General features: G+C 41.3%; 1 protein-coding gene across 2 annotated transcripts in view; it reads right to left on the bottom strand.

Moving 5' to 3' along the window:
* The window catches only part of PTPN3 (protein tyrosine phosphatase non-receptor type 3), a 247,473-nt gene that overhangs the window by 65,729 nt on the left and 168,934 nt on the right, over positions 1 to 12,810 (bottom strand). For both annotated transcript variants that reach the window (XM_075270995.1, XM_075270996.1), the window contains exon 14: positions 4,839 to 5,012. In XM_075270995.1, coding sequence (XP_075127096.1) covers positions 4,839 to 5,012 — 174 coding nt within the window. The remainder of the gene's footprint in view (positions 1 to 4,838; positions 5,013 to 12,810) is intronic.

The raw sequence follows: 12,810 nt of genomic DNA, 5'->3' as shown, positions 1-12,810 counted from the left end.
GACAAGAGGACATCCTCTACGTCTGGAGGAGAGAAGGTTTCACCAGAAACATAGAAGGGGATTCCTCACAGTAAGAACAGCGAGGCTCTGGAACTCTCTGCCCCAGGAAGTGGTGATGGTGGATTCATTAAACAAGTTCAAAGAGGGCCTGGATGCCTTTCTTGAAGAGAAAAATATAACAGGTTATGGACTCTAGATTTTAAGGACACGTTGATCCAGGGTTTTTATACTGACTACCAGATTTGGAGTCGGGAAGGAATTTTTTCCCCTGAAATAGGGCAATTGGCGTGAGCCTCATGGGGTTTTTTGCCTTCCCCTGGATCAACACTGTAGGGATTGTAGGGTTATAGGTTGGACTTGATGGACTAATGTCTTTATCCAACCTCATCAACTATGTAACAGAATGAATTTATAGATGCAACCTGTCCGCAAAGACATTTTAGCTAGCAGCTAGAGCACGCATAAACGTGATAATGGCGGGGAGTGCCAGGACCCAGGGAGACTCCTCATGAAAAAGAATGGTGGCAATAAAAGTACAAACAATATCCCCCCAAAGTGTAGCCTACCAGATCCTGGAAGAAGACCATCCCCAACTGCTGCGGATGGGAGTCACCAATGTGGCAATATTTGCACTGTTTAGCCCTACAGTGAAACAACATTCTTCAACGTGAAACAACTTGGATTAATAAGTAGAACACCATACACCCTAAGGGTGCATTCACACGGAGTAACGTGCCGCGTGATGTGGCACGTATATGGCGTGTGAGACTTTGCGTGCCGTAAAAGCTCCCATTGATTTCAATGGGAGTCTGGATCGTATACGCTGCGTGATTTTGCAGCCGCAAAGTCTCACAGGCCGTATACGTGCCACATCACGCGGCACGTTACTCCGTGTGAATGCACCCTTAGGGCTTGAATAACCAGCTTAATTTTGGGTCTTTTACTTTCTTTCTTTCTTATGGTAGAGTTGGAAGGGACCTCAAGGGCCATCGGGTCCAACCCCCTGGTTTTCCTAAATCATCCCAGCTATATGTTTATCCAGATTCCGCTTGAAGATTTCCATTGATGGAGCGCCCACCACCTCCCGTGGCAGCCTATTCCACTCTCTCACTTATGTAAAACCTTTGAATCTTTGTTAGGCGTTTGGGTTATTTTGGGGGTACTTTTAGTCAGTTTTGTTGGGGTGTTTATTATATTTATATCTATACATTTATTTTATTAAATTTCTATCAGCAGTTCCTCCCCCTTCATATAGTCCAAAGCACCCCAAACTCATTAATATTGTTGTTATATACTTAAACTTTTTACAGCATATCTGCCCATTCTTTTTCTATGCTTATAAATCTGTGCACCATGTTGGCAGTCTAAGAATACCGTCATTACAATACATGCATCTACATATCATTTATCTTGTACGTATGTACTATATGTCTGTAGGATTTTAGTTATAGTAATATTACATGTGGCCTTGTTATGTTATTACTGGTATTCATATAGGCTAGTGGTGCTAGGTCATCATAGATTTATTTAAAGTTAAATCAGAAAAGCATGGGCTGGGCGTTGTAGGGCCATCTATTCTGTCTGGGTGAGCCTTGGGACTGCCCTTGTCATGACGGGAGCTATAATAGGGTACAGGGCAAGTGCTGTAGGGCTAAATAAGGCAAGTATACTCATATTGCCACATTTGTGACTCCCAGAAACCTTGTTGAGTACCCCATTATTTGATTGCACCTGTGTGAACACGCTGGAATCGTGAATAATTGTATCAAAATGGAAAAATGCATGCAGGATGTGGTTTTTGGTGAGGTTTGTACTGTAATTTCAAAAACTGTGCTGTGAAAAAGGTTGGGAAACACTGATCTAGATATCAGATATATACACTAAAAGTCGCGGTGGTGCTCTGCCTCCATAGAGAAACATTGCAAAGTCCAAAGCAATTCACGTATCACAGAAGAGAGAAAACAGGAGACAGCACTCACCAATTCTCTTTTTAATACCACATGTATACAACCGAGTGTGCATCCAATGCGGGACAGAGTTTGCAGCAAAATGCACTAGGCTGACACTAAGAATAATATCCAAGGATCATCCTCGTGCATTCCATTATACATTCATGTCTATGGGGCTTCAGGTTCATTCCGTTCTGATGAAACGGATAATTATAGAGTATGTCTTATCCTGCTCCATGTCATCAGAATGGAATGGATCTGAAGCCTCCATAGACATGAATGCATAACAGAATGTACTTGGATGACACTTGGATGTCATTCTGAGAAGTGTCAGCCAAGTGCAAAGCGCTACAAACTCGGCCTCACATCAGATGCACTCTCGTTTGTATGCATGAGGTTTAAAACCCTTCTTTATATTTTGCTCGTCAATGTCCCATCACATTATGCATCAGAGCACAACAAAATGCAGAGGATTGGTGACTGCAGTCTCCTGTTTAGTCTCTTGTGTGATAAGTGGATATATTTAAAGCAGCTCTATCATTGGGAAAAGCAAAACTAAGCAAATAATTGCATAGCCTTTAGAAAGGCTATTCCACGCATACCTTTTGTATGATAATCGCCTCAGTAGTTTTGGAATGGGACCGTTTTTATTCAGATGCTAATTGGCTTCCAGCCAGCACAGGAGGTTCTCATTGTGCACCCTCTCTGCTATTCAGCAGCCTGTGCTGTACATACACATAGGAGAGAACAGCAGAGAGCACACAATGAGGCTTCTGGGGTGCACGGTGGAAGCTAATTAGCACATGAATAAAAATGGGCTCATTCAAAAACTACTGAGGTGATTTACATACAAAAGGTATGTGTGGAATAGCCTTTCTAAAGTATGTGCTCAGTTAAAAATGACTTTTCCCCATGATAGAGCCCCTTTAAAGAGGTATTTCCATGTTGAGAATCATATTTAAAATTGTAGAGCTAAGTAGCTAACTAAACTAACTTAAGTTTTACCCAATACATTGCTTTATCTATCTTTCTCCATTTGTCAGATACTGCAGATTATGAATCATCAGTGGTTACAGCTTGTAGCATAGGTTTCAGACCATCACTACTAGCAGCATAGGTTGGGCTGGTGATGTCAGTCTCTGTTCCAGGCTACCTTCATTCTTCTCTCTTCACAGTGATTGATGGCTAATGTGTACTTAGCTGCCGTGCCCTGATGAGGGCTAAAAAGGTGCTTGATCAGAGTACCTCTGTCATCTCTAAATGTAATGCACAATCTCTGGCCTGACCTATTCATCACATGGACAAAGCCACCTGACAACTTGTCATTAAAAACAACAAGTGTAGGCTGACAGGACAACAAGTCTAACCCATGAGAAGCCCCTTTAACATTGATTTCTACAGTTTACCATTCATTTACAAGTGCACAACTAATTTATACCAAATAACTCCTGTATAAAGTGTCCATATGTTTCTATGGGCCCATAAATGAACTTGTAGTTCTTGACAGAGGAGCAAGAAGCCACATGTGGGATTAGCTACTACGATCTAACCTAGTGGCATAGTGAATGGAAATTAAGCAAATCTCATTTCCATTTACATGGCTCTGCATTGTGGAAGGTGCAGGTGAAGGGAACAATTTTCTCAATAAACTTCACTGCAGAAAAGAATCTATGACTTTATAGATTATATTTCATTATCTCAGCCAAGTCCAGCTCTTTTCATTATTTAAGATGAACTGTTCCACTCATTCGAGCACAGTTGGATTGTTAATGTAGCTCCCACCATCCTGAACAATATGTTTTGGTGCCTCATGTCCTATTTTGACTTTCTCCTGTCAGATGGATGGTGTCAGGCATGAGAGGAGGAAAGGGGGTGTGATTGATTTTGATCTCTGATCACAAGCAGATAAGTTTACAATGAAGTCTATGAAGAGGGGAAGGGGGAGGAAAAGAAACAGAGATATGAGGCTATCTATAGAATTAATTTCTGATAATCTAGCTGTGTTGTGAAAGAAAACTTTCTATAGCGTAAATATGTCTCTGCTATGAGGAGCTCTTCTCTTCCTCCCCCCTCCCTTCTCCATACATGTCTTCTGTAAAAATTTGATCAGGGCAGAAGGAGGAACTTAATTAAAGTTATAAAACAAAAATATAAATATATTCATTTTGAAGTGGACTAAAGTCTAGGCTAAAACTGGAGAAATTTGTGTTAGCACTGCAATACCACGGACCAATAGTCAAATTCCCTGTTTCTTATGAATTTAAAATAAGCCCTTATTTTAGCATATTACTTTTTATTAATTTATGAATACACTGTTCAGTGCCATAGCTCCTTCCAGTGTCTTAAACAAGCTCAACACCAAAGTGCAAAACGAGTGTGCCACCTCTTTTTGTAACAGATCAATGTGAAAAAGGCAGTTTTAGGAATTGACTCTATTATTTCAGCAATGCATAATCACATTTGTTACCTCAATGAAGGCATTAGAATTATAGTATCAAGGCTGATATAAAATATAGAGATGAGCGAACACTGTTCGATTCAGCCGTTCCAAACAGCACGTTCCCATAGAAATGAATGGAAGCACCTGGCACGGCGACCGGCCACCGGCAAAGTGTACGTGCCAGGTGCTTCCAGTCATTTCTATGGGTGCGTGCTGTTCGGAACGGCTGAATCGAACAGTGTTCGCTCATTTCTAATAAAATACAGTGTCTAAGACCATTCATAAATGTGGCACAACGTGTTTCCTGTTGAAAATATGCAGGAATTCTACTGAATTTTACTTATTAAATCTCCTGTACAATATTCTTGTCTGAGCCGTACATGAAAAGGCTTCAAAAAATGGTAAAGTCTAGCAGAAAAGTAAGAGCAAAAAATTGGAGCTTCACATACCTTTGCGGGCTTTGGTTCTGAAAGAATTCAGAATCACTGTCTTTTGAAGTTGGGGAACCTTTATATGTATAGAACACATCTTCTGTCTCTGTCACATAGGTCATTTCATTGGCTAGATTGTCAGCAGATGAATGCTGTGGTTTCCTAATGATATGGCGTAATCTAGGGCTCCGCCTTAAGAAAACCCAGAAAAGAAAAAAATAAAAGAAATTTTTTTTTAAGAAACATACATATTTAAAGACTGTCTGTTTTCTGACAGTAGCAGCATTCTGTAAGATGTATCAACATACAATTTGCACCAGAACTTCATTAAAATACAGGACTTAACAATAAACTAGCAACAACAGATTTGAAAATCAAAACACGCACTGAAGGCTAAGGCTTAGTTCACAGGCAAATATGCGTGCGCATATTCCGCCGTGGCTGCCGTGACGGGATGCCGATGCAGTTCATAGCATCCCGTTGCGGCTTTCCACTCCGGATTAGGCCCAAATGAATTGGCGTAGTCCGGAGGGTGCTGTCGCGAGGCAGACACCGCGGCTGAATCCGCTTGAAGAAAGGGCAGCTCGTTTCTTTTTTCTGCTAGCGGCAACATGCCACTAGCGGATAAAAGAATGCTAGCAGTTTACATAGACCACCATTGTGAGGGGGCGGATTATGACGTGGATTTCGCGCCAAAATCCAACCCCTCTTGCCGCATGTGAATGGGGCCTAAGACATTTTGTTTAGTACACAATGTATGACAAATTTACTGCTTACTACATATAGTACTAACTCTTCTATATTAGGGCATATCTACAACCAACTGCAGATTTTTAGCTACATTTTCTGTTTTATTGTAATTAACTGTGAAATATGCAGAAGTCTGTTAAGAGGAAGGCCAGGATGCAGGGATCTCTACCAGTGCTGGGGGCCTGCAAGGTGTCTGTGGTAGTAGTGGTTCCCCATGTCCTAATAGTAGTAAGACTATTTAGGCTTGAGGGTGGTTGGAGTGCCTGTGACTGAAGGTGCAAAATGTATAAACTCACAGTACTAACTGAGGAAGAATTGGATGAAACCAAAATGCTTCCAGATACTTGAGGTACAGGATTTAGAAGCTTTCCACTGGAGTTAAAACTGAGTTTGTAGATGGTACTATCCAGGTGGCAGTCTGTGTTCCTCTTGCTGGGGCAGTCTTCATCTATTTCAGATATATTTGGAGAGTGTGGTGCATGCCACCATATTGGAATTGAAATGAAACAACTAAGACGCAATTGAGGTGTAAACTTTCAGGTTTAATGCAAGGGCATGCGCAAAAATTTCCTCTGAAATGTTTAGGAATTGTAACTATTTTCTTCAAAGCTTCCTCATTTCCGTAGCGCAAAAGTAATTGGACAAATTAACATTACCATAAATAAAATGTTTATTTTTAATACTTTGTGGAAAATCCTAACCTTGGGTTTCATCCTTTGTAATGCTTTGCCAGGCCTTTACATCAGTTGTCTTCAGTAGTTGCTTGTTTTTGGGTTTTTCTGCCTTAAGTTCTGACTTAAGCATGTGAAAGGCATGCTCAATCGATTTATGATTTGGCAACCGAATAATAATCCAGCATATTCCAATTATTTGCCTTAAAAAAAACCTCCTGAATTGATTTTGCAGTATGTATTGGGTCATTGTCCGTCTGTACAATGAAGCGCCATCCAATCAACCTTCTTGCATTTGGTTGAATCTGAGCAAAAACTATATCTCTATGCACTTCATCCAGCTGCTTTTGTCACATCCTCAATATACACTAGTCACCCAGTACCATTGGAAGCCATGCTTGCTCATACTATTACACTGCCTTCACCATGTTTTAGAGAGGATGTGGTATTCTTTAGAACATGACCTGTTCCAAGCTCTGTTCATACTTTTTTCCTTCACATCATTCTGGTACACCTGTTATATCTGCCCAAAGAATGCTGTTCCAGAACTGGGCTGGCTTCTTTAGATGTTTTTTTGGCAAAATATAATTTGGATTTTCTAGTTTTGAGACTGATTAATGGTTTTCACCTTGTGTTGAACCCTCTGTATTTGCTCTCATGAAGTCTTCACTTTATGGTAAATTTTGATACTGATAAGCCTACTTCCTGGAGAGTATTGTTCATTTGGGTGGATGGAAAGCATTCTGCCACAACCACCACTATTGTCTTCCATGGATGTCCAGGACTTTTTGAATTCCCGAGCTCAACAATGTGCTCCTTTTTTTTTTTTTAACAGAACATACCAAACTGTTTATTTAGCACCTCCTAACATTTCTGATATTGTTCTGATGGATTGGTGGATTTCTTCTTTTTTTTTTCAGCCTAATGTTAGTCCATTTTATTGAGAGCTCCTTTGACTGCATGTTGTGGGTTCCAAATGCAAATGCCCCACCTAGAATGAACTGTAGTCCTTTTTACATGCTTAATTGATGTATTAAAATGGGAACAGCCCATGCAACCATTAAAGGGGCTCTATCAGCAAACTTTTGCGGTATGAGCCCCACATATGTGTGAATAGCCACCGCTAATCTTATTTTAAACCCCGTCCCATTTTAGAATTAAACTATAAAAACATATATCATACCTTTACATGCACGGGGAGCGGTTGTGCATGATATGACGTCATCTTCTGTCATGCCTACCTCTTCTTTCGGCGACGCCCTCCGGTCCTGGCTCTTCCCAGCTTCATCTTTATCTTCTTCCAGCGGTTCAAATATGATTGGTTGAACTCAGGCGAGTGTGCAGTAGCACTCCCTCCGGAGCTACTGCACACACTCCGGCGCCATTTTTCTCAAAGGCAGTGCCGCCGGAGTGTAGTGTACGCAGTAGCTCCGGAGGGAGCGCTACTGCGCACGCGTCGCATTTCAACCAATCGGATTTGAACCGCTGGAAGAAGATGAAGACGAAGCCGGGGAAGAGCCAGGACTAGAGGGCGTCGCTGAAAGAAGTAGAAAGAAGAGGTAGGCTTGCCAGAAGATGACGTCAGTGCACGTTCAGGTATGATTTACCTATATGTTTTTATAGTTTTATTTTAAAACGGGACGGGAGGTTTAAAATAAGCAACATTTTGCTGATAGAGCCACTTTAAATAGATTTTAAGATAATTGTTCAATTAAATTTGGTCTCTTGAAAAAGGGGAAGCTATATATCTGATTGAGCTGTAATTCCTAAACCTTTTCTCCAATTAGGATGTGAAAACCATTAACCCCTTCCCGACATGCGCCGTAATAGTACGGCGCTGCCGGGAAGGGCTTCCCGCAAACCGCCGTACTATTACTGCGGATGCATGGTGCGCACACAGAACCTGTGTGCGCACCATGCGCAGCGGGTGTCAGCCGTAATACACGGCTGACTATGCCCTGTAACACCCGCGGTCGGAACCGGGTCCGATCGCGGGTGTTAACCCCTGATATGCCGGCGGTCAACATGACCGCCACATCTCCGGGGTTTCACTTTGTTAGGTTGGCGATCGGCACCCCCCGCGCCGGTTTCGGGGGGTGCCGGTGCTCGTAGGGGGTCTGCCCGGGTCTGCCCCATCACTTACCCCGTCCTCGCACCTGGCTGATCCTGCCGTAAATGAAGCTGTCAGCCTGTGCGTCTACACAGGCTGACAGCCTCCTATACAATGCAATACACGTGTAACACGTGTATTGCAGCGTATCTCTATTGAAGCAGTGATCAGCCGATCACTGCTTCAATCCCCCATGGGGACAGAAAAAAAAAGTTAGAAAAAAATAAAAATAAAAAAGTTTAAATAAGTTTAAAATAAATTAGAAATAAATAAAGCCCCAAAAATCCCTTTTTCCCCATATAAAATGCTTTATTATGTAAAATAAAGAAAAAAAGAAAAAAACATTACATATTTGGTATCGCCGCGTCCGTAATAACCTGAACAATAAAATTAAAACATTATTTAACCCGAACGGCGAACGGCGTAAAAACCCCCCATAGAAAACCACACAAAATAATGATTATTCACCACCTTTCCCTTACAAAATGTTCAATAAAAAGTAATCAAATGGTCAGATGAAAACCAAAATGGTACCAATAAAAAGCAGAGGTCTTCCCGCAAAAAATAAGCCCTCAACCAGCTCTGTCTAGCGAAAAATAAAAACGTTATGCCTTTCAGAAGATGGCGATGCAAAAATAATTGATTTTTTTCCCTAAATTGAATTTTATTCTGCATAAATAGCAACGCATTAAAAAATCATATAAATGAGGTATCGCCGCAACCGTACCGACCCGCAGAATAAAGGTAACATGTTACTTATGCTGTACGCTGCACGGGAAAAAAAATAAATGCTAAAAAGCAATGGCAGAATTGATGTTTCCTTTTACATCCCACCCAGAAAGAGTTAATAAAATGTAGTCAATAAGTGACAGGCCCCAAAATGGTGGCATTGAGAAGCACATCTAATACCGCAAACACCAAGCCCTCATATGGCCACATTGCCAGAAGATAAAAATAAAAATCTAGCTTGTACAATATGAAGACAAAAACCCTAAAGGTCGCCAAATCATTAGGACATAAGTGGCTGTGACTAGAAGGAAATGTATAAGCTGTGCGAGCGTTTTCAGGGGACACCCCATATTTAGAGCTTATGAGAGATAATACACCAGCGCTGATCCCCCAGAATGCCCCTCTTCCCCGTCAGTGTCATAGGAGCTAGTGGGAAAATAGAATAGGATTTGGTGTACCCAATTTACTCCGCACAGCTTACACATTCACTTCTGGGTTACTAATGCTACTACATCACTTTGAGAGGTGCGGTTTTAAAAATGGGGTCACTTTCTAGAGGTTTCCCCTGTTTTGACACCTCAAGGGCTTTGTAAATGCGACATGGTTCCTGAAACTGCTCACAGCCAGATCTGCCCTCTAAAAGCTCCTTGGCGCGCCTTCCCTTCTGCGTCTCGCGGTGCGTCCATATATTAGTTTACACTCACAAGTTGGGTACTATGGTAGTCCGGAGAACTTGCCTAACAAATTGTGGGATGCGTTTTCTCCTTTAACCCCTTGTGAATGTGCAAATTCTAGGGCTAAACGAAAATATTAGTAAAATAAAATCAAATTTGAAAATTTCACCTCCATTTTGTATTAATTCCTGTTAAGCACTTATAGGGTTAAATTACTAGGCATATGTTGTTTTGGCATATTTAAGGGGTGCAGTTTTGAAAATGGGGTGATTTATGGGGGGCTTTAATACAAGGGTCTTTCAAAACCACTTCATAACTGGATTAGTTAAAAAATGGGTTTTGGAAATTTCTTGAAAATTTTGAATATTGTTGTTTCACTTGTAAACCTTATAATGTCCGTAAAAATTAAAAGGGCGACTAAAGTTTGATGCCGACATAAAGCAGAGATCTGGGACATGAGATTTATGATATAATTTTGGCGGTCTGACTATCTGTATGCAATGCACATCATTTCAAACTTTATAAAATGCATATTTTTCAAAATTTTCACCAAATTTCGTATTTTTTCATAATTAAACACAAAACATATCAACCAAAATTTACTAGCAACATGAAGTACAATGTGTTACGAAAAAACAATCTTAAAATCACTTTGGTAAATTAAAGCATTCCAAAGTTATTGCCACATAAAGTGACACATGTCAGTTTTGAAAAATCGAGCTTGGTCAGGAAGTCAAAAAGTGCCATCGGCGGGAAGGGGTTAAAATAAAGTTGAAAGTCTGTGTCACAGATGTGCCTTCCTAGCATGTAACACTGGTTTGGCTGTCAAAGGTTAACTCACTCCACTCACTCAATCATGAACTCACCCTTCTCTCAGGCTGCAATTTGAATATAAATCGCAAGGCAACATAGTCCACATACCCTCAAATGTACGCCGCCACCACCACTACTGATTCAGGCTGGTTCAGTAGAAACCTCACGCACATACAGTCATGGCCAAAAGTTTTGAGAATGATACAAATATTAATTTTTAAAAAGTCTACTGCTTCAGTTTTTCTAATGGCAATTTGCATATACTCCAGAATGTTATAAAGAGTGATCAGCTTAACAGCAATTACTTGCAAAGTTAATATTTGCCTAGAAAATGAACTTTATCCCCCAAAGCACATTTCAACATCATTGCAGCCCTGCCTTAAAAGGACCAGCTAGCATCGTTTCAGTGATTGCTCCATTAACACAGGTGTGGGTGTTGATGAGGACAGGGCTGGAGATCAATCTGTCATGATTAAGTAAGAATGACACCACTGGACACTTTAAAAGGAGGCTGGTGCTTGGCATCATTGTTTCTCTTCTGTTAACCATGGTTATCTCTAAAGAAACACGTGCAGTCATCATTGCACTGCACAAAAATGGCCTAACAGGGAAGAGTATCGCAGCTAGAAAGATTGCACCTCAGTCAACAATCTATCGCATCATCAAGAACTTCAAGGAGAGAGGTTCCATTGTTGGCAAAAAGGCTCCAGGGCGCCCAAGAAAGACCAGCAAGCGCCAGGACCGTCTCTTAAAAGTGTTTCAGCTGCGGGATCGGGCTACCAGCAGTTCAGAGCTTGCTCAGGAATGGCAGCAGGCAGGTGTGAGTGCATCTGGACGCACTGTGAGGTGGAGACTCTTGGAGCAAGGCCTGGTCTCAAGGAGGGCAGCAAAGAAGCCACTTCTCTCCAGAAAAAACATCAGGGACAGACTGATATTCTGCAAAAGGTATAGGGAGTGGACTGCGGAGGACTGGGGTAAAGTCATTTTCTCTGATGAATCCCCTTTTTGATTGTTTGGGACATCTGGAAAACAGCTTATTCGGAGAAGACGAGGTGAGTGCTACCACCAGTCTTGTCTCATGCCAACTATAAAGCATCCTGAAACCATTCATGTGTGGGGTTGCTTCTCAGCCAAGGGAATCGGCTCTCTCACAGTCTTGCCTAAAAACACAGCCATGAATAAAGAATGGTACCAGAATGTCCTCCAAGATCAACTTCTCCCAACCGTCCAAGAGCAGTTTGGCGATCAACAATGCCTTTTCCAGCATGATGGAGCACCTTGCCATAAAGCAAAGGTGATAACTAAATGGCTCAGGGAACAAAACATAGAGATTTTGGGTCCATGGCCTGGAAACTCCCCAGATCTTAATCCCATTGAGAACTTGTGGTCAATCATCAAGAGACGGGTGGACAAACAAAAACCTACAAATTCTGACAAAATGCAAGCATTGATTGTGCAAGAATGGACTGCTATCAGTCAGGATTTGGTCCAGAAGTTGATTGAGAGCATGCCAGGGAGAATTGCAGAGGTCCTGAAGAAGAAGGGTCAACACTGCAAATATTGACTTGCTGCATTAACTCATTCTAACTGTCAATATAAGCTTTTGTTACTCATAATATGATTGCAATTATATTTCTGTATGTGATAAAAACCTCTGACAAACACACATAAAAAACAGAGGGCAGCAGATCATGTGAAAATATAATATTTGTGTCATTCTCAAAACTTTTGGCCATGACTGTACACAGGCGTCTCATACACACCTCAAAAAGGTAATGGGTTCATAGAGTAATACAAAATAATCTTAAATTTAACAATTTAATACCCAAAGGGTGCAGTGTGATATATGCAAGTAAAGTTAGAAAGTTAAAATAAATGTGAGAAAAAAGGAATAATTCTTAAAAATCTTTGGTTCCAGGGGCTTGGAGATCTTCTGTAGTTAAATGGACACATTCAGCTTTTTTAACTGCTTTCACAGATGTGACAAAAGTTCTCAAAAGTCAGGCACAGATAAGGCCTTGTTCACATCTGCGTTGATAATCTATTCGGGGGAGTCCGCATGGGAACCCCTCCAAATGGAATACGAAATGCACTGGCAAGTGGTGTGCCAGTGAAAGCAAACGGACCCCATTGACTATAATGGGGTCTGTTTGCTTGCCGCGAAATCTCCGCAGGGAACATGCAGACAGGAAAGTACTTCACAGTCTACTTTCCTGTCCGCATGTTCCATGCGGAGATCTCGC

This window comes from Leptodactylus fuscus, chromosome 4 (assembly GCF_031893055.1).
Source record: "Leptodactylus fuscus isolate aLepFus1 chromosome 4, aLepFus1.hap2, whole genome shotgun sequence".
NCBI classification, from domain to species: Eukaryota; Metazoa; Chordata; class Amphibia; order Anura; family Leptodactylidae; genus Leptodactylus; species Leptodactylus fuscus.
Note: the sequence above shows the minus strand (reverse complement) of the source record. Positions and strands in the feature narration are given on the sequence as shown.